Below are 22,587 nucleotides of genomic sequence, written 5' to 3'. Positions count from 1 at the left end.
TCCAAATTCTATAGAGTTGGGAAGTAGATTTGATTGCCTATAAAAAAAAACACAAAGAAGCTGCATATTTTTGCATGTCTGATTGCGTGTGAATCAATTGGTGACTGCCTTGCACTTGAATAGAATATTTTATATTTTGAATTTTAGTATTTCACAAAATATTTAATATTTTGAATTTTAGCCCCGGTGACAGAGTTAAGGAGAGGTCAGGCTGAGCGTCCCCTATGTCGTAGCTGAACAGCAACTTCCCGCAGAGAACCTCCGTGGACCGGATAAATTACGGATTCCTGCATGGTGAATGTTTGGCTGCCCTCTGCATCACACTTTCCAAGGGACGGGAGATAAACCACCGGTGAGAGCCAAGATGATTTCAGGTTGTGTGTGAACACCGTCAATTAGCACTGAATCACACCCAAAGTATCTCATTTCCAGTTTCTCAGCCCTTCTGATCACATAGGAGCGAGGTAGGGTGGTGTTCCTGTCTGTGACCTCTTAAGCACTTTCCAGTTCTCCTCCTTGACGAAGGGAGAGCAGACTTCGAACTCAGAGTATCTGCGGCCTTCAGTCCCCAGGCTGTTCTCCGTGAGACAGCCCCTGCGGCCCTTCCACAGAAGTCACCTCGCGCCCCTTCTCTACGTGAGACCCTCCCATATCTCCCCATTTAACTCACCCGGAAAGCGCAAATCCCTTCCCTCCTGGAACTGACTCTTCACACTGCTGGCCCCACCCTCTCTCCTCCACACCTCCCCTTCCCTTCTTGCAGCCGCCTCCTGTTGGTCTCGAATATTCTTTCCCGATAACCAGCCCAGCTCACATCTTTATCTGTCAGGACTTCATTCAGCTGCCCCTCTGGCAGCGAGGACCCTCTGCTTATATTATACTAGGATACGTAGCAAAGCTTGCAAATCTCTTCTACTTTCCCTCTGCTTTTTGCGTATGTGTGTGCACAATGTATTTTACTTACTCGGAATTTTTTTTTGTAATTTTGTCATTTTAAAAAATAAATCTGTCATTCTTATTTCCTGCTTCTCTCATTTAAATGTGAGCTCCATGAGGGCAGAGTGCCTGTCTATTTTGTTTACTGCTGGATCCCCGATGCCTAAAACAGGGCCTGGTATATGGCAAATGCTCCTACACTATTTACTAATTGAATGAATGAGGTCTCAGCTTGCTCCTACTTGTTACTATCATGTCTTCCCTCTCTCGATGTCTCATATTGTAATTCTCTTTCTCTTTCCTTTCCTTTCCTGTTGTTTCCTGTTGTAAACAACAACAAAAAACCCTGCAAGATGCTATTATTCTTCCTTTCTCAACTTCATGGAAATTCTGATATATATATATATATATATTATTATATATTATTATATATAATATAATTTATATATGTATTTACATTATAGATCACATATGTCCTAATAAACCCATCACAAATTGAAAATATCGTTAAGTCTAAAAAGCACGTAACACCCCAACCTACCGAACACCACAGCTTAGCCTAGCCTACCTTAAACGTGTTCAGAACACGTACCTTTGCCTACAGTTGGGCAAAACCGCGTAACACAAAGCCCGTTTTAGAATACAGTGTTGACTGTCATATGTAATTTATAAATACTCTGCTGAAAGTGAGAAGCGGAATGGCCGTTGTAATTTTATCACTGTCATTTTATTATGCAAACTATAATTTCATCGCTGCAATCGTATCATCGCTGACCCTGGTGATCGAGTGGCTGACCGGGCGCTGGGGCTCGCTGCCCTGCCCAGCGTCACCGGAGAGGATCACACTGTGTATCACCAGCCCAGGCAAAGATCAAAATTCAGAATTCCAAGTACGGTTTCTACTGAAAGTGTGTCATTGTCACACCCTCGTGAGGTCAAAAAATCATGAAGTCAAGCCATCGTAAGTCAGGACTGCCTGTCTTATTTCCTTCCAGATGGGAGATTTGGGGTGTAGGGTGTCAGGAGAAGGGAGTGTGGGATGCCCTGGGCCTAGCTGGTCTCCCTTCCCCCCCAGGTCCTGTTCATTTTCCCTCCCTCCTCACCTCCCTGCTCCCTGCCCCCCCCCCCCCCCCGTTCTTCCCCTGAAGTGTGTGGTGAGCTCCTGGCCTCAGCAGACTGCACATCTGGATAGGGAGGCCTGGGCCCCAGGCAGGGGGTCCCAGCCTCGCCCCACCACCTGCCTGTGTGACGCAGGGAGCCGGGGCCAGGCTGCTGCCCCTGGGGGCTGCGATGTGCTAGCTGAGTGGTCGTGACCCCAGGCCCCTGGAGCGGGGAGTGGGCACCACGGGGGGCCCCGCAGGCCTGGGCCCACCCAGCCCCTCCCCGCTGGTGACCGGTTTGCACTGTTTCCTCTCGTCACCACAGCATCGAGTCGGGTTGTCAGGGAGCTACAAAGGAACATTCTGGTGAGAAAGAAGCTCTCCAGAGCGTGGGTGGCAGCAGACAGTCAGTCGTCGAGGACAACACCCTGATCTGGGCCCGGCCGCCCCTCCCACACCCCCAAAGGAGCCACACAAGGAGCTGGCCTCCGAGGGGCTCCCTTGGGAATCCCCACCAGTGCTTGCCCACACGGGCACTCCGGCCTCAGGAGCCCCCTGAGGAAGAGGTTCTTGCTGCTGGATTTGTGGGCTTCTCAAAGCCTTGGGCGGCGGGTATTTGTGTTATAAGAAGACACCTGGTTTTCTTCAAGGGTCAGAAGAGATTGGTGGCTGAGCGATTCTGCTGTCCTGGGGGGGCAGGCTGCAGGAGGGCCTTGGTCACCCCGGGAGGTGGAAGGAGAGAGGCCCGGGCCAAGCCCTGGGGCCTGGGCTGCTGCTGTCGGTCGCCCTGCCTTCAGCACGACAAGGTGCAAACTCCAGGAAGGAACGCCACCCCGTCCAGGGGCCAGCCCCCAATAACAGGGTTGGATGGGACAAGGCTTGGGGTGTCCAGCTGGGCCGTAAGACTGCCGCCCGGCGCACCTCTGTCTTTGCAAAGCATGCGTCCTTTCTCCTCATCCTCTCCCCCCATGGTAAGGCCTTTCTTTTCCCTACTTTACAGATGAGAAGACGGACTGGAGCAAAGCAGGCGGCGGGACAGCCTTGCAAGCGTAGGTCTCATGGTCTAGATGTGGGGTGTTTCCCAGTCCCTCCCAGCAGCCGGGTTCCTTAAAAACGAGCTGCCCGAGTGTGAGGCCTGAAACCACGGGGCCTACTGATGTGGCCGCGGACTGCAGCTCTCAGCCGGCTAGAGAAGGGCCAAGGGGAAGAGGAACCCCCTGCCTGGAGGACCTCAGCGTGTCTCAGCCATGCCGAGTATTTACATGTGTTCCCCACACGCTCTCCATGGCAACTGGCCGAGGTGCAAAAATGCTCCGTCGGTATTTGGAAGAGGACGGGAAGAGAGCGCGCCAAGATCCTCTTTCCCCCAGCGAGCAGGGCTATTTCCATCCTCGGGCTTCGTGACTCTCCTCCCAGCAGCCCTTTGGCAGGGAGGCCTCAAGCAGCAGGGAGCCAGTGAGTCAGCCCAACAGGCCTCTGAGCCTTGCAGGCCGAAGGACCTCATCTCCTGCTCCCTCTTCCAGGCAATTATGCTCAGAGTCAGGAAGGGATTTTGTTATTAAGAAGTCTCAGTGGTAAGGAGCTGAGAGGTTGCGGTTTCCAGCTTTTAACCACAACATTTAAGGCGTGTCTCCATTTTTCTTATGGTTTCCAGGGCACATCATTATCTAATTCTCCCTGAAGACCCAACATTGCTTTATGGTGCACGTATATCAGCGCGCCGAGGCTCGGGGCCAGCACCCAATATCTTTCTCAGAACCGCCCCCCTTCCTGCATCGTGCCTTGAGATTGCCCCTTCTGCCCTTTCTAACTCAGACGCTGTGTGGGAATCCGTGGGCAGGCAGGAGGGCCACGTGGCCCTGATGAAAACTGTAATTTAACGGGATATTTGAACTCTCAGCACACCAGTTTGGGACTTAAATGACTTTTGTGGTGTTTGTGAGTGCCTCGTGTGTCCAAAACATCGTTCTATGTGCTTCGGGAGAAACCAGGGTAGGGATGACTCCCAAAGATCCTACAAGCTAGTTTGGCCAAGCTCTTATGTGGCATTGAACGAAACGGTACGTGCTAACCGTGGGACCGATACATCTAGTAAAGCCCATATGGAAAAGAAAGCCCCGAAGCAAATGTGCCAGGTGGGGCTGGATTCCTGGGCAAGCAACTGGGGCAGTTGTCTGAGACTCATGCTCAAGGGCCCTGGCTTGACTTTAACCCGAGACATTGCTGCGGTCTTGCATTTCTTAATTTTTATCTCTGAATTTGTGTTCATAGGTGAAGTGTGATGGGACAATGGAGCTCAGCTCACTGGTGGTCCAGCAGCCCAACTCCAGCCCCTAGTGACCCAGACCTCGCCTGACTTGCCCTTCCCCACCCCCATTCCATGACTGTGGCCTCTCTCACCCAGGTCGGCTTACCAGGTCTTACCAGTGGGCAGGAGACCCCATTCTCCCTTCTGCTCCCAGTAGGAGACCTAGGGGCAGATGCAGGGAGGGATGACCCCATGGCACCTTGGGGAAGAGTGTGGCAGTGCTGTGGGCTGGCGGTGCCATGGTGTATTCAACCTGGTGGGGTCCTCTCACCTACCCCTGTCTGTGTCCCTGGAGTGTGCTGGAGGTTGAAACCTCCTGGAGGGCACGACGGGTTGGGGTGACAGGCAGTGGGGAGGAGAGATCCTTGACTTCCCTGCTGCATGTCCACGGTGCTCCTGAGCCCTACAATTCTGGAGCCAGACCAGACACACTCCAGCGACTGCCTGCTGCACACAGTCTGAGCAGGTCTTGAATAGCTGTCATAAATAAAGCCCATCCTGACTTCCTGCCAGTTCAATTATAGCAAATTATATTCTGTTCCCCAGAACCCATTTAAACCATAAGAATACCGAAACGGATTGTGAAAGTGAAATGTGAGTCCTATGAGGTCATAAGTGCCTTTAATATATTTGCTATTTGTAATACATTAATATAATCACGAACCTGATCTTACTACACGTATAAAACGAGTTCCACATCCTAAGCTCTTGTTTATTGTGGAAAACCGAGCACAGTGCACAATTTACATCATACGTGTGCCACGTGTGAGATTTTCCTGGGGAGACTGGACTGGCTGAAGCTTTGTTCTCTAAACTTGGGCAGACATTTTAAGTGTTGAAAAGTGGCATTTTGATGATGATTTCTTTCAACTCTCTTCTAGCTTTGGAAAGGAAGAGTTACAAATAACAAGGCACAAGATTGCCCTCAGAGGTATATTTTTAGCAAAATAACACCTTGTAAGTTTTCCTCTTGTGCTCGACAGCTAGGCGGCTGCATAGACGGTCTGTCCAAGCCGACACACGCTCCCTGGGAATCTGCCATGGTCGAGTCCACCCCTAGGCTGTGGGCAACGTGGAGGGTGTAGAGATAAATAAGAGGGCTCCTGCCTCAAAGATAGAAGAATATCAGCCGGGGAGGAGACATAAATTTGTAGCTGCAGAAGGGAGCCGGCCAGGATCTTCTGGGCGCCTGGCAGGCCTCTCCGTGGCTTGCTCCACCCTGAGCACCGTGTTGTCAGCAGAAGGCTGTTGGCTCAGGCTGACTGAGGACAGGGCTTGATCACTCGCAGGCCATTGGGACTTGCTGTCCACAGCCTGACACTTAGAGAACCTTGCTTCCTGTTCTCTCTCCAAAATCGCTATTGCTTTTGGAAAAGCACCATTTCTGGGGTCCACAGGAAGATTATCCTGTGGAAGACCCTGGAAATAATTAGCTATAAGTAACCAATGTTATTTGTTGCTACAAGTGAGGCACCATGTTATAGTCCATGAATACAGTCCTTCCCTTCCAGGTGTCATGGTAAATTAGAGGAGGTGTGCACGTAAGCAAATGGCAAAACAAAATTCGCACTGAAGTTGGGCGCAGGGAGGTGACAGTCAAAAGACTTAACCTTAATTCGCAGCTCTGATTAGCTGACTCAGTGGTTGTAGGTAAACCCCATGACTTCTCTGGGCTTGGGTTTCTTTATTTGTAAATAGGTTTGTGGCTGCGGGGAAAGAGGTTGTCTATTTGGTTTCCAAGTTACCTTTCTGTTTTAAAATTGCCTCTCTCTTTGAACTTTCTAGAAATAATCTGCTCCATAGACAAGATTCTCTTTGACCCATGTGTGGATTTTCTAGGGCTGCCATGGCAAGCGACCACAAACTGAGCACCAAAGCAACAGAAATATGTTGTCTCACAGTTCTAGAGGCCAGAAGTCTGAGATCAAGGTGTTGGCAGGTTGGTTCCTTCTGACGGCTGTGATAGCCTGTTCCAGGCCTCTTCTCTTGTTTGTGGTGGTTTGCTGGCCATCTTTGACCTCCCTTGGCTTATACAGCTCTGTCTTCATGTTCAAATGGTTTTCCTGGGTGCCTGTATGTGCAAATTTCTCTTTTTATATGATACTAGTCTAATTGGATTAGGTCATATACTTCAGTATGATCTCATCTTAACTAGTTGTATTTGCAAAAAGCTTATTTTCAAATAAAGTTGCATTCTGAGGGCTAGGACTTCAACCTATAAATTTTTAGGGGATACAATTCAACCCATAACAATAAGCCATTTTACTCATTTTTACCTTAGAATCTTTGGTCCATCCTTATTCAATATGATAAATCTTTATCATTTCAGGTGCCATCTCTGATCAATTGGAGTGATTACCCAGAGTGTTGCAAAGAAAAGGGTGGGGGATTGACATCCAAGATTAATGAGAAAGGTGATTGGAATTGCTTCAGATTTTTTTAAGGGTCAGGATATAAGAAATAGGGGCTTTTCATGTATCTGCTCACTGAAGGAGAAGACTTTAAAATCCTGCTGCTCATTCCTAAAGGAGGGACCTCACCGAAGAGTGAAAAACCTGCAAAAGAACTGCTTTTTTCAGATCTCTCCAGTTGAGATGATTCCCCAAAAGGTAGTTGCCAGTTTGCAACCTTGATGCATGCAATAATCCTTGTAGGGCATTTTAGTCTAGCCCATGAGAATGATCAAATCTGCAGGGATCCCTGGGTGGCGCAGCGGTTTGGCGCCTGCCTTTGGCCCAGGGCGTGATCCTGGAGACCCGGGATCGAATCCCACATTGGGCTCCCGGTGCATGGAGCCTGCTTCTCCCTCTGCCTATATCTCTGCCTCTCTCTCTCTCTCTCTCTCTCTCTCTCTCTCTGTGACTATCATAAATAAATAAAAATTAAAAAAAAAGAAATCTGCAATAGGGCTCAGCTGGTCCAGGATGGGAGTGAAGGGAGTTAAACTTTCAGAAAGGCATAATCATTCTGAGCTTCCTGAATGCTTTCACTATTGAGATTGAGAACTTGCTTTGGCTAAAGAGTGGCCACTGGAACCAGATAGGAAATGAGCTTCTGGAAGCCCCAAAAATGAATCCTCACTCCCACTTTTGACACCTACTACATCCAAATCACCAGATGATGACAGCTGCTGTAGAAATCTAAGCAAGTGGAAGGAAGCCCGGCTTGGTACAAGAGCCAGAGATGGAGAGTGACAAGAAGCTGGTTGTCTGTGTCATTGTGAATATAAAGTAATTTCAGGACACAAAGGGGAAGTGGCTGGGGACCCTCAAACCAGCTTTGATTCTCCAGGGAAGTCCTTCCTTTTTGCTTCATCTTCTGAGGTCCTTGAGGAAAGCCTAGCAGACCAACCAGGGTCAAAGCCTGCTCAACACCAGAGAGCATTTCAGTTGAGGCTTTTGATCCTAAGACATTCATCTGAAGTATGACTATCATTGATTTGAAACCTTTCCCATCATGCGAGGGAGTCAGGATCACATCCAGGCACTGTTTCAAATGTTTCCCACTGGTGAAGACTACATCCTCTAACATGGTGCAGTGGGACTGATTGCATTCATGCCCATTTTCATGCCTCTCCATATCTCCCCTTTACTAGTGTACTCTCACACTGACCCTTTGTTTAGTTATATAATCAACTTTGACCCCAACAGAGGCTTGAAAAGCACGGATTTATTTCTGCTTTCCCTTTTTAACCCTAGCCCTCATCGTGAGAACATGCCCAAGCTCATCTGCTGGAAGTAAGTCAGAAACACATGGAAGAGAGCCAAGTCATCCCATCAAGGCCATCCTAGACCAGTTATCCCCCAGTTACCTAACAAACTAACCATAGGCACGTGAGTGAGCCTAGCCAACATCAGTCAAGCCTAATCCAGACCAGTAGAAGCATCCAGCTGACCTGTAGACTTGTGAGAAGCAAGGAATGGCTGTTATTTTAAGCTACTAGATCTGGGAGTGGTTTGTTATGTAGCAGTAACTAACTGCCACGTCTGATCTCTGGGCTAAAGAGGAAGAGGAAGAGATTAGGTATACACTGCGTCCACTGCTGGAATTTAGTCATGACTAGGAAACTCTGAGGAACTGATAGGGCAGGTCTGTTAAAAGGTTATTTGCATGGGGTGCCTCCTAGAGAGAAGTCATCCCAAGGGAAGAACAAGTCAAGCAGAGAAGCTTGGCCTGGGAACAAAGATTTAGTCATCAGAAGCTGAGAAAATCCACCCTGGTGTCTATTATTCTAATGGGTCTTCTGGCTACAGCTCAATGGACTCTTGTTTGACTTTTATGGTAGAGGGTACAGGAAAGGTACAGGCAAAGGATTATTTCACTAACGGCTCTCTAGGACACTGATGCACAAGCTCCTCAGCTTTGGGCTCCTTGAGGAAAATTGTAGAGCTCAAGTAGCAAGAGAGGATCTATGTGAACAAGGCACAAGTTTGGTATCCAGAAGACCTCCGTCAAAGATCGAGTACCCAGAAGAAGACTAAGTCGCATCTGTCTAAAAACTACCTTAATTCACGATTTCATTCTTTTATGCATTCTACAAGCACTGAGGGCTACTCAGACTTTACCAATCTGAACTGGGTTACACTGAAGGGAGATGAAAACATCCATAAGGTAGGATCTCTCCCTGTAAGGAGCACACAGGCTGGTTTATGTTTAAAACTAGGCCTTATCTCGTGCACTCTGGTTGATTTGTAATGGCTGCTGAGAGCATCTCTTGAGCATTTGAGAGGTCACCTCCTGATTCCGAGGAGTGCTGTGATTGACTAGCAATGTCAGCTCTGGCCACGTATTCGATATCCTGATGGTTGAGTTTTCTGTCCTGGCTCCATAGCAGCATTTAATTGTAGACCCAAGACCCATGTAGGCCTCCTGCATGTAGTATATGTAAAATCCATCTGCCACAACCTGTTCCTACCTTAGCAGGGAGACAGGGGCTGAACGGACACTGAGGAAGGTGGGTCTGAGTTAGCATTCTTCTTATATGACAAAGGGGCATGATATTTTCTCTCTTACCTATTTCTGCTCCTCCTCTGCAAGTCAGAGATGTAATCCCCAAAATAGGGGTGAGGTGGAGTGGAGTATGGAGTAGAAACCTATGCACAGGGACAAAAATCACTCCATCTCCCTCTGGCAGAGGGATAAAGGGCTTGAGGATGTCTGAGACCATAACCCAGCCTTGAAAATAAGCACTGAAATGTTACCAGCCCATACTCAGCGTCATATGGGCTATAAAATAAAGAAAATCCCACCAGTCCAGTTTCTTGTATCTACTCAGTATGAACATGGTTAATCTCTTGACAGCCTTAGCAGGCTGTGGGAACAGGAGAGTGCCAGGTGGAGTTCCCGGTGGGCATCTAAGGAACACCATGGATGAGTCCTCAGGAGCTCAACTGAGGAGCTCAGCCTGGATTTGGACGCACAATCCTTAAACAACTGTAGGGGAGACAAAAATTTTAGAGTCACTACTAAATTCACTGTTCCTAAAGATCTGTTTGTTTTGTGAGCCACCTAGAACTCAAAAGGCTGAGTACTTATTAAGTACGTATGGCTCTCATAGTCTGTAAGACCTGCCTCAAATCTCTGGTATGCCATTCTCTAATGGTGGGACTTCGGGTAAATGCCTTAACCCATTTTTTGTCTGAAAAACAGGGATTACAACAGTACTTATTCTCAGGGTTTTTGTTCAGATAGAATGAGTATGGGAAGTACTCAACAGAATGGCTGTGCTAAGTACTCAACAAATGATAGCCATAATTATTAGCAATTAAGTTCTGGACTCTTTTGGGGTATCTCCTGCAGCCCCACTCACAAGTGGTATCGGGCTCCAGCCCCATGCGGCCAGAAGCTGTGGGCACAGGCACTCAGTGGGCTCGGGTCTCCCCTCTTCTCAGCCTCGCCTCAAGCCGTCCTGCCAACACAGGCCACGGAGCAGTGCACAGGTTTCCAAAAGGAGATGCTGTCTCTCAGCAGCTCAGTTCCCATTTTCAGGGCTCTTCGGGCATGTGTTGTGCCAGACAAAGCCATGTGTGTGTGTGAGGCCCAGGCCCTGTGACACTGCCTAGAGAGAGGGACAGCAGGGGAAGAAGACACAGAGCTCCTGTTCCAGCCAAAGGCAACAGCACCCTGGAAGCCACAGGGCCTCTGGCCAGGGACTGTTTACACTCTCCGAGGACAGTGCCTGCTGCCCAGAGCGGGATTCCAACACCGAAGCCACAGCGCCTGAGCAGAGCCACGCCTGCCAGACTGCCTCCCTGGGCCGCAATGACCTGGTCACCTGGCGTGGAGAGGGTGTTGGGGGACAAGCTTTAGAGAGAAAGACCCTGGGAGAGGGAGGTAGGAAGGAGGCCTTCTGGTTCTTACTCTCTGGGCTGCTGTTTCTTCTACTGTTGGGGAAAACAAGATAAGGAAACAGAGCACCTGACCCAACGTGTGGTAGAGCGGGACTTGACGGGCAAGTCTCTGCTTCAACACTGCCATCCACCTGCATATGCTTGGGCAGGTCCCATAGCCTCCCTGCGTAGCCTCCACTTCCATATCTGCAGGATGGGGACTGCCACAAGGTTGACGGGAGGAACACACGAGATAATTATGTCTCCACCTTTTTAAGGCGGGCAAGTATGTACACAAATATTTCTTCCACTTATTTGTCTTCCTGTGCCTCCTTTTCCCTCTATGTTGCCTCTTTCCCACCTCTCATTTATTTCCTTTTTTCTCCCTCCATCCCCATACTTTACCTTAGGCTAGGGATATTCAAGACATTTCCACCAAAATGTCCCTACCAGCCAAGAAGAATAAAAAGGACTTAGCTTAAAGTGCTCAATACAAGTTGAAATTTCATTGGCATTTGGATGGTGGACATGGCACTTGGCTCCATGATCCATCCACGTGTGGCTGTTCCCATTCTTGGTTGAAAACAGCAGAGCCCGTTTCTGCTAATTCAGACACAATGAGACATCAGGGCAACTGTGGATTTTGAAGGCGAATCAGAAAGTTATGGCCTCCACGCACAGGAAACCTGTCCAAACCACCTGGCAGGGGCTGCCCCAGTGAATCCCCATTGGCATCAGCCTTGAACGCAAACACCGTAGCTCATTCCAGATGGGGCTTCTCTCTCTGATCCCACTGGGGATGACACCAAAGATCCAGAACTACCGCACGTGGAAAAGGATGCCTCTGCCCCCCTTGCTGCCCAAACGTGGATTCCTCAAGGCCCCCTTCCCTGGATGGCTTTCTGCGGAGTCTTGTGTGAGTGCACGGCCTATGACGTGACCAGCAGCCTCACTACAAGGGAAGACGGAAGAGTGAATTCCAGCAGGACTCGCAGTACAGGACATTTTCCCAATAGAGAAACACTGGAAATGGGCATCAATGGGCCTCACTGATACATTATATACCGTAACGTTATTTTTTAGCTACCGGTCTGCAAGTGAAAAGAATGTTCCAGAAACATATGGTCTGTTTTCCTAAACTTCGTGTCCCTGTCATTGTCCACATAGTCCCAGGGAACAGGTTCTCCAGTTTGAGAAGCCAGGCCCTGGGCCCTTCCAGAGGCATTGCCCAGCCTCTTTAAGTAAGTATACCTTCGGTTAAAGATGAGTCATCAGCCCCTGAAGGAGGGCCCAGATTCCATCTCCTAAAAATGGAAGCACATTTGAAATGTTTTGAGTAACGCCAGCTATGTAACTGTCCTATTGGGCCCACAGAGCTGACTTCCCTTGCCCGCCCCGGTCCCGCTGTGAAGATCATCTGACGTTCCAGTCGATGTTGGCTTCTGTGGCTCCCTCCCATCCACCCCTTCCCAGGCACCCTCTCGAGTAGAGGCAATTGGGGCCCATGCAGCACATCTTCTGTTCAGTGTTGTTTTCAGGAAAGCATCAAGGGCCTCCTCTGTCATGGTCCGTGATTCCTCCTGGACATGGAACCTACTGGAAGAAAGTCACAACAGGCCTGGCATTCTTCTCGGAGCTCTGACTTTTCCTACGTATGCATTCTACAGTTGCGTCAGCTTCATTAGCAGAAAGCCCCAAGGCCGTAGCTGGATCTCCCCGAGAAGCAAAACACAGATTCCAATTTCCCTGTGGCTGAAGGTAGTAACGTTGGCGCCATGAAGGTTAGCGTCCTCTGTGCAAAACTACGGGCTGACATTCTCCTGGAAGCAGGGGCCTGTTGTTGTTTGGAACTGATTCTCTCTTGCAAACTCTCTCCAGGGAGTGGACTCTGAAACCACTGGCCAGTTTTCAAATATGTACATGCAGAATGAGAGGTATTTTTCCAGTTGGTCACTAGGAATAGAGCCCGGGCAGGAGCCCTAAAATTGGAAAGTACATTTCACTGCAGTTTTCCCCCCTAAAAATAGCAAGTTAGCTTTGCCATGCAAGGGGCGGAACTCGGGGCCCTCGTCTGGGGATAATAGGAAAGCTACCCTGGCTGGCAGGCCGGCGGGTCTTACCCTGGTGGGACCTTGCGGCCCTGTTTGTAGGGGAGCCCCATCTCCTGAGGACTGACTTCAAGACCCCGGGCATGGCCCTCCTGCTGCCCAGCACTGCCCTATTCCTCACGAAACATAGGACCCTTCTGTCTGTCATAGTCCTGTCCCGCCCAACGGGGTTGCGAGGTTGCCAAAGCTTGCTTCTAGCACAGGTCTGGGGGCTCTAGCACCATGTGTACTAGCTCCCAGAGAAACCAGGGTTTGGGAAGAGGCAATAGATAGATACTTGAGGTGATTCCAGTATATTTGCTGAATGCACAAGGATACAGGTGCAAATATTCTCAGCTGAATTTGCAACGTGACGCATGCTTCCTGAGAGCGCACCGGACAGGGTGGCAACAATGGGATGCACTTGACAGCAATAGATCACGTCCCACTGGTCTCACCTGCTACCACACACGTCAGCCCTTCTCGGAGTGTCACTAAAGTATTTCTGAGCTCTCTCGGGGTTTTATGAAAGGCTCTCATAAACAAGCCCTTGTCACTCCCAGTTGGTGCCTGTTACTGTCCCCTTGTCCACCTCTGGCCTCTTCCACTGGAGTCTCACGTCCGTGATTCTTCAGCCCACGGGGGCCAGAAGAACGAGCATGCCCAAGGCCACGTCCGTGCGCTCGAGACCACCACGCGACTCCATGACACCTGGCAACCCTTGCTGCTCGGGTTTTTCTCATAGCTTATCTCTCCCCAGAGATCTTCCATTAGGCCCGTATGGGGTTGGGCTCACTAATATAGCCAAGTGACATCACCATACTGGATCCAGAATCATCCTGCCCTTCCCACAATGAATGCTTTGTTATCGGGCCAAGCTTCTCTGCCGACATTCTCTCTCTTTAGGGTTCCTGGCCTGCTCTGCTGCTGACTTGCTGGGTGATCTTGGGCAAAGCACTTAACCTCTCTGGGTTTCAGTTCACTGGTCTCTAAAATACAGGAGAGAAATAATAAAATAAAATAAAATAAAATAAAATAAAATAAAATAAAATAAAATAAAATAAAATAAAATAAAATACAGGAGAGGTGCTCGCTGGCTTCGATGCTCCCCCATCCATTCCTGAACTTTTTTTTTTTTCCCATTGGAGTTCAATTTTCCAACATACAGCATAACACCCAGTGCTCATCCCGCCAAGTGCCCCCCTCAGTGCCCGTCACCCAGTCACCCCAACCCCACATGCACCTCCCTTCTCACTACCTGTTGTTCGTTTCCCAGAGTCAGGTGTCTCTCATGTTTTGTCACCCTCACTGATATTTTCACTCATTTTCTCTCCTTTCCCCTTATTCCCTTTCATTAATTTTTATATTCCACAAATCCATTCCTGAACTTGATGGCTTTTGGAGGCACAGTGCCGCCACCAGCCAATACACAGGCAGGTAATACCTACCGCCATGCACTAAACATTGTCCAGCTGCTCTCTGGATAAGGAATTACTATTCTCTTTCTTCTCTCTGACAAGAAACAGACGTTTCTGATCATCACTTTGCTTAAAACCCTCCAATGGCTTCCTGTCATACTGGGAAAAACTCCAGACTAAGTGGCATCCTACCTTGGTGACATCACCTCGTACTTCTTTGGCCCCGGTTTAATACTTTCCAGACGCACTGGCCTTCATTCTGTTCCTGGAACATGCTACGTCCTTTACCTCTGGGCATTTGCAAGTGCTCATTGTCATATCTGGACTGCTTTTCTCCCAGACCACCCATGATTGGTCCTTTTTATTATTATTATTTTTATTCAGGTCCCCAGGGAGCTTTGCTAACATCCCTCCCACTCCTCCTGCTTGCCCTAACCCAGGGCTTGGCAAACTATGGTCAGAAGGTCAGATCTGTTCACACTCATTTACATACTCCCTTCGTGTTGCGGCTGCAGGGTTGAGTACTACCTACGAGAAGTAGCAACAGGGACCAGGTGGCCTGCAGAGCTGAAACTACCATCTGACCCTCAGTGGGAAGTTCGCCAGCCCCTGCCCATCCCCTAGCTTCTTTCATGCACTACACCTGTCAGTGTCTGAGTTGATGAGTCAGTCTGCTTCCTTGTTTTCCGTTCTTGTCCCTCACCTTGATAGTTGTGAGTGCCACGCAAGCCAGTAGATTCGTCTTTCCCGATCTGGGTGCTGTCCTCATCCCTTCGATAGCTCAGCTGGTAGAGTGGAGGACTGCAGTTGACTCCCTGCTTGCTGTCCCCACTTCTTAGCACACAGCCTGACTCAGAGCCAGTAAATAACGGTAGCCCAGATGGATGTAGGTCTATTTCCTTTCGCTTTATTGCAGCAACAATGAAGTTTAGCACGAGTCCCAGGATTAGTCCCACCACCTCCATGGTCACCTCCATTCCCCCATTATCGACTGCCGAGCTCCTCTCCACTCCCACCTCTTATGCCCACTGTCCCTTTCTAATTTTGCCATGACAGTCCAGGCTGCCAGTGTCTGCTTACCTTTTAACCTGCACTTTTTTTTTTTTAAACTCAACTCTTGCCCTTGGGGAAGCCAGTAGCCCTCCAGGGAACAGCTCATTGCTAACCAAAGAGCAGCACTGCATTCCTCTCAGATATTTTGGGGTGGGGCTGAGGTGTGATGGACTTGCAAACTCAGATGCATTTTTGAGAGAGCTTCCTACCTTCTCATACTTGAGCTTTTCTATTTGGAGCTATTTGAAAAATGAATCCAAGTGCTAAGGGAGTGGAACTCAGGGGCCTGGAGAAGTCTGAATCTAAGGAGCCCTGGAGGTCAGATATGGAGACAGATGCTCTTGAGAGTCATTTAGTACTTCTTGAATTTCTCCACCAAAGCCCACCTGGTGGCAGGTGAGAATGATGCCTTTCTTCAACAGAGAAACCTCACCTCCCTAAACTCACTTTATTTCAACCATACTTTGAAAACATTGTGCTCTATTTCATAATAAATTTTTAAAGACATAATGATCTGTTTTTGCAAACCTTCAAGCAAAAGTCAAATGACCCACATCCTGCCATAGTTTTTTCCATCCCTAGCACATGTCTTGACTCTGTCCCAGCTCCTCTGGTACTAAGACAGCTTGGCAAGCACGGAAACTCCTGCTCCTTTCACAGGTTAAGAACACTGAAGAATTGGGAGAAGGTCATAGAAAGGGAACCTCCCAACATTTAGGTCAACTCCATTCTTACCTTCTTGGGAGGATGGGCTGCTCTGCAGTGGGATGAGGCATGTCCTGAATGCTCCCCATCTGCCCCTCCAGATCCACCTGCTGCCCTTGCCCACATGCTCTGGGATTCTGGAGGCTGATACGTATGTACAGCTTCAGCAGTGCCTCTTGCTCTCTGACTTGTGATCGATGGCTGATGGCAGACAAGGCCAAGGGAAAGGAGAGCAGGATGAGAGATTGTTTATTCCCCAGCACCCCACCAACCAGGCCTCAATAATAGTTGTGCTCCTCTATGGAAGCCAGCTCTCTCTTAGAGCTAGAGGCCCCACTAGGTTCCAGGAATGACTCCATTCTTCTTCTCTGTAGATGTAGGAGTGATGGTGACTTCCTCGTTCACAACCTCAGAGTGCCACACTTTTGTAAATAGTACCTTCACTGAATTCCCTTCAATCCCTTTGTCAGAGTGCCATTTGTTTTGTGCCAGGGCACTGGCAATAAATGGTACAGCAGAGGCCCAAGGAAATAGCTCCTCAAAATAGGATTCTGGGATTGAGTTGCGAACACATTTATTAAGCACACATACAGCTATCTTGTGGGAGGAAGAGAGCTCTTTATTGTGGTGTGCTGTGGCCTTATAAATACTTATATCATTTCCACCGAGGCAGGGGATACGATGCAGTGCAGCTTTGTCTTGAGCTCAATGGCTGTGGTTCTTAGTCACTTAGGTGACAATGATGATTATAAAGATGACGGTACAGGGTTGGCTAACTTTGAGGACCCTAAAAATGCATTCACAAAGAAAAGAATAGGTTAAAATCTTTGAATATCGATCAGACTAAGAATGCAGTTAGAAAATCAGCAAGCCTGTGTGATCCGAAAGACACAAGTACTCTGCAAAAGCAAGTAGTTCAGTCCCCATGGCATTTATTCCTTCTCCTTGCAACCATATGTATGATTTCATGGAAATTTGTGGTGGTTAGTTAAAGAAGAAAAGACAATGACAGACCAAGTTTATGGATGCGTCTACATGAGATCCTGGCACCAACAGAAGTGCATGGCCACTATTACAGACATACGCATATCAAGAAGACTGGTGATGAGAAATGCCGTGAGTAGAATTTTTGACAGGTTAGGGGCTTGGAAAGAGTAGGACTGGAAGATTGGTGACAAGGAGGCTGGGGAGATGCATGTGAATAGATCCCTGGGAACAGCCACACAGTGGGAGGATAAATGTATCTTATATATTCTCACTGAGGACATTTACTGCAGATGAATCTCCCAGTAATCAACTAAACACAATGATCTGTCTGAGGGTTGTCAGTCTTTCTTCAAGATGACCTGGGCTTCATGTAAGAAGGGGTCATGGCAGCAGGAGTAGGTGACATATGTGGACCCAACAACATAAATGTTGCCTTGCCAAGGCTGATAGAGCTACCACCATGGCCAAGACCACTTGGCCCCCCAAGAGAAACCATTATAAGTCTGTAATGTGGTTCCATTCCCGAGGGACCAGCCTGGTAGCAGGATGATCATATTGGGTCCCTTCTATTATGGAGAAAATAGGGTTTTGTCCTCATAGGAGAAGATACCCATTTCATTTACAGAGGTTTTTTTTTCTTACCCTCAGTACTTTGCCAGCACTGTCTTTTGGGGTTGTATAGAGAGCTTTATATATGAGAATGGTGTCCATATAACATTGGCTCCAAGCAAGGGAATCATTTTATAACAAAAGTATAACATGAGGTTCATGACTACAGAATTTACTGGTGTTTCCACACATCCCAACATCCAGAAGGAGCTGGCTGGGTGTATTATTTATTGATTGCTGCTTAACAAATAACTTCAAAACTTAGCATCTTAAAGCAACAAATATTATCTCCTAGTTTCCATGGGTCAGGAAAAGGGGCATGGTTACCTGGGTACTTAGGGTCCCTCACAAAGCTAGAAGCAAGATGTTGGCCAAGACTGTAATCATCTCAAGACTTAACTAGGGGAGGAGTCACTCACCCACATGGCTGTTGGCAGGCTGCTGATCTCTGCTGACTATTGGCTGGAGATACCAGCCAATGCATGGTATCTTGCCATGCGGACCTCCCCTGAGTACAGCTTACGACAGACCAGCTGGGTTCCATCAGAACAAGCAAGCAGGAAAGCAAGAGAAAATGAGGAAGACAGAAGCCAGAGTCTTTTGTAACCTAATCTTAGAAGTGACATCCCATCCCTTTTGCTAAATTCTATTCATTAGAAGCGAGTCACCAGATCCTGCCCACATTCAAGGGGAAGGGAATACACAAGGGCATGAATACTTGGAAGCAGGGATCATTGGGGGTCATTTTAGAGGTTGCCTATCACACTGGAAATAATAGTAAAATAGTCTGCTGAAGCCTCAGTTATGGATTTATCCGGTAGGCAACACCCTGTGAGGTTAGGGATGCTGTCCCACAGTCTGTAGCATCTGACTAAGAGCCAACGTGTGATCCCACCTCCCCCACCTGGAGAACGCACAGATCTGGAAACCCAAGGGTGGAGGTAAAAGTGTCCCCTCTCACTATTACAAGAAATAACCTATTTAGAAAAACTTTTGACTTCCTTCCCTGTGTCCTTGAGCTTAATATGATTGGAAGTCCTAATGCCCAAAGGTGGAGTGCTTCTCCCAGGGATCACAGCTATGGTTCTAATAAATCATAAGCTTGAGCTTGCTGCTAGCCATTATGGGAACCTCATATACCTGAACCAAGAGAGAAGAGAGTCACTGTATTAGTAAGGAAAAATTGGGGTGATGCTCTACAAAGGGGTCAAGAATGGCTATGTTTGGGGATGCCTGAGTGACTCAGTGATTGAGCATCTGCCCTCGGTTCAGGGCATGATCTCAGGGTTTGGGGATGGAATCCTGCATTGGACTCCCTGCGGGGAGCCTACTTCTCCCTCTGCCCATGTGTCTGCCTTTCTCTCTCTCTCTCTCTCTCCCTCTCTGTCTCTCATGAATAAATAAATAAAATCTTAAAAAAAAAAAAAGAATGAGTCTGCATGGAGCTTGGGGAATTCCATACCAGGGGCATCTCCTGGCACTCTTTGCCTTTTAGTCCTGATCATTGGATAACTGTGGGATCCAAATGAAGAGAGCCCTACCCAAGCTGTGGCAATGAAGGTTTGGGTCACAAATGTAAAGGACTTCATCTAAACATGGCGCTGGCAGAGGGCCTGGGAAGCATAGAACGGGCGGTAGGAGGAAATGATAGTCATTGCCTTAGACTTAATGGCTAGGTATAGAATTGGGATCTGTAGAAGCTAATTTTATATCAGTTGTTTCTTTGCCTCTACTTTCCTCCACTACCTTATAGGAAAAACTCTGGTGGGGACTAAAGTTTGAGATCTCAGGTGACAGTGTGACTGAATTCGTCACCCTCAAATGATACAATCATTGAGGGACGTTGAAGTTGCTGAGGGACCACAGGGGTGGCTGAGATGGAGAGTTTCGATTTGCTTCTGCAATCCACTCTACTATTCCCCATCTGTCTCTGTGCCCTGTGAGACTGATATCCACAGACCACATCACCTGAGTTTTCTCACCTCTGTCTTCCAAGAGGCCCTGGAGGGACTGGTGGGGTGGAGAGAGATCAATACCATTATTTATTCCCCGAGTTCTCTTCATGTCAGGTTGCAGATTGGCAGTGATTGTGCTTTCTGCCCAAGATTGGCTTTCCGTGTCTTAGCTTGAGTTTCCTTGAAAGCAGCACCTGAGAAAAGAACTTGAGTGTTGGTGGTTTACTTGGGAGTTGGTCCCAGACAGCAGAAGGAAGGGAGAAAAGCCAGTAGAGTGTGTATTAATAATCTGGTTGTTGCCGTGGACAACTGGGGCTCAATTACTTTGGGGACTCTCTGAGGAACGGTTAGCATATGCCTCGGAAGGATTTCCTCAGAGGCCAAGGAGTTTGGCCATTTTTTCATTGAATCCTATTCATTACAGATTGAAATTGCCCCTAGAAACACAAATTCCGTGAATTTCTGAGTTTCCATATACCTGTGTTGACTAAGTGACTTTTTGCACCTTGGAGAAAACCTGGAGCAGCAAAGCAGAGAAATTCTTTGAACAGTCTTTGTCCTTGATGTGGGACCCTGGTAAAGTGCATGGACCACCCACCATGTGGTGCTAAAGCCTGGTGGATTTTATCTAGGGTGTGGTAGTCACCGCTCACCCTCACTCTCGCAGCTGCAGGACCCCACGGGGCTGGCTTCTTCCCTTTCCCCCTTCAGATCTAATCATCCTAACACCTTCTTGCCCTATAACCCCAGGGTGCTTCATTATCTCTTGTTTGTCTCCACTTAGGAGATCTACACCTTTGTAAATAGCCCCCCTGAAAACTCTCTTCGATCACCCTTGTGAGTGGCCATCTGTTTGGTGCCAAAACTCTGGCAGGTAGAATGAATGAGTCTCAGGAAGTGAAAACCCAGACAACGAGTCTAGACAAGGTCTAGTATTTCTGCAGCCACCCGCCATGCACATCTTAGTTCCTTATTGAAATGTTCAGAGTCACAGAATCCATGATCTGGATCCTTAAAATCCAGGGACTCTGGGAAAGCGTTTTTCCTAACAAGAAAATACATGCTTTCTTTCAGAACTAGCGTGCATTTTCATTATTTAAAAAATTTTTCTGTATGACTTTGAAATATCTGGAGAGTAGAATTTTTAAGGAAATGAAAGTTATATAGTGCTTAACATCCTAAAACTAGCTAAATGGACATCTATGGCTCCATTTGACTACCCAGCATCTCAACGTCTTTGCTGTGTTTGGAGAATTTCTCATCTTGTGACTCTTAGTGGAAGGGAGAGACTACCTCCCAGGCTCCTTTGCAGTGAAAGCATTTGCATGTGACCCGGGCTTCTGCCCAGCGGACACACTCATACGATGCTTTGATGAGAGACAGGGCCAGTGGAGCCAACAAATAGGAATCCTTGTGGCAACAATGAAGGGAATAGGAGCAGCTTCATCTGTCTCCCCAAAGCAGCAGTGCTTCAATTAGCAGCAATGCCCATGCCCAGCAATGGAGGCAGAAGTGGCCAAGTGCCCAGCACTGGCAGGGGAGGGATCTGGTTGAGACCAGTCTGGGCATGATTCGGTGTGTTGTTCTTGGCTGTGTAAATTCTAATCCTGGTTTATTGGCTCTTTGGGAGTTTTGTGAGCTGATCAATGCTTTTTAAATTCCCCCTCCCTCCTTTTTCTTTTTCTTTTTCTTTTTCTTTTCTTTCTCTCCTTTCTCTCTCTCTCTCTACTAGCCAGAATCAATGTCTGTATTTTGCAAATAAGTACCCTCAAGTAAGAAGGAGGTTTCACTGATAGCTCTTTGCAGGTATATAGTGCCTTATAAAAGTGGTTATTAGATTGAGTACTAGAACTGATAAGAGTAAAACAAACAGTGGTAGCAATGCCAAGTGCAAAGTCGTCCGTTCCGCTCAATTTAAAAAGCTTTATTCCCATGAGGATCATTTATATTACAAGTGTGCCTGTGTGTTTATATATATGTATATATGCATGTTATATATCACAAATAGAGAGTTCTTGATTAGTGAGGTCCGCCTGTATGGAAGACTCAAGGCTGTGGTAGGTGTTCCACTTAGATCACTGAAAGAGTTCTTTTTTTCCTTTTGGGGACAGAGGAGGAGTTCCAGATGATTGAGCAGTCACAAAAGGTCATCAGACTTCCGTACTTCAATTACCACCTATTTTGTGCCTCATTGAAATACCGAATCTGATCACCCACTTCCCCTATAAATTCAATGAGTGTGTGCGTGTGTGTGTATTGATATTTTAGGTCATTCCTTCTATAGACACTCTTTCCTCCATCTTTTTGAGTTCTACTGCTCACAGTCCCAGATGCTTAGAAGTCCTCCTTCTTCTGGAAATCTCCTGTAACCAAAGGATAAAAATAGGGTGAGATCTACAGGTGCCATGTCCATACAAGGTACTTACGTATTTGCTTCCACATACCAGCTCAAACCAGAGTATTACATTCTCTCTTGCCCAAATATTCTTTCTTCTTCCTGTCCCTATGCAGTGTTCCGGTTGGGTTGCAAAACAAAGCAAATAGTTCATCTGTTCAAGATGTATTTTCTGTACAAGATGTTTCAACTCTTGAAACACAGAGTAAGAAGGGTCACTTTATCAAGTTTAAAGGCCTGCGTGTCTTCGTTCTCAGTTGGATCATACACTCAACTCCTAGTGGCTAGTGTCTGCTGAGTATGATATCAGGTATGATTGTTCTTATTGATGAGGATTCGCAGATCTGCACCAGTAGTTCTCAGTGTGGTCCCTGAACCAGCAGCATCCGCCTCATGGGGGAACACATTAGAAATGAAAATTCCCCGGGCTGCATGCCAAGCCTGCTGGATCAGAAACTCAAGGGGGGGGTGCGGTGGCGGGCAGGGAGGGTAGTCCAGAAAGCTTGCACAAGTCTGTCACGTGTTCTGATGCACACTCAAGTTTGAGAACCCCTTCTCTAGAACTATGGCTTTTAACGCTGCCTGTCTTTTTAGAATCAGCGCTATGAAAATAGCAAAGGCTGAGTTCCTCCACCAACAGCTTGAATCACAACCTCTTGTGGGGAGACCCACACGCTAGGAAATTTTAAAAGCTCCTAGTTACTT

The 22,587-nt window shown here is 47.7% G+C and overlaps 1 protein-coding gene across 1 annotated transcript; it reads left to right on the top strand.

Moving 5' to 3' along the window:
* The first annotated feature begins 1,334 nt into the window (after nucleotides 1-1,334).
* LOC112663468 (uncharacterized) lies at nucleotides 1,335-7,199 on the top strand. Its single transcript, XM_049096397.1, has 6 exons — nucleotides 1,335-1,897; nucleotides 2,362-3,085; nucleotides 4,308-4,440; nucleotides 5,226-5,275; nucleotides 6,130-6,283; nucleotides 6,674-7,199. Exons 1-2 carry the CDS (start codon nucleotides 1,635-1,637, stop codon nucleotides 3,038-3,040), a joined length of 942 nt encoding a protein of 313 aa, XP_048952354.1. The 5' UTR covers nucleotides 1,335-1,634; the 3' UTR covers nucleotides 3,041-3,085; nucleotides 4,308-4,440; nucleotides 5,226-5,275; nucleotides 6,130-6,283; nucleotides 6,674-7,199.
* Nucleotides 7,200-22,587: the final 15,388 nt, after the last annotated feature.

This window comes from Canis lupus, chromosome 18, assembly GCF_003254725.2.
Source record: "Canis lupus dingo isolate Sandy chromosome 18, ASM325472v2, whole genome shotgun sequence".
Classification (NCBI taxonomy): Eukaryota; Metazoa; Chordata; class Mammalia; order Carnivora; family Canidae; genus Canis; species Canis lupus.
The sequence above is the reverse complement of the archived record's forward strand: the minus strand, read 5'-3'. Positions and strand labels throughout refer to the sequence as shown.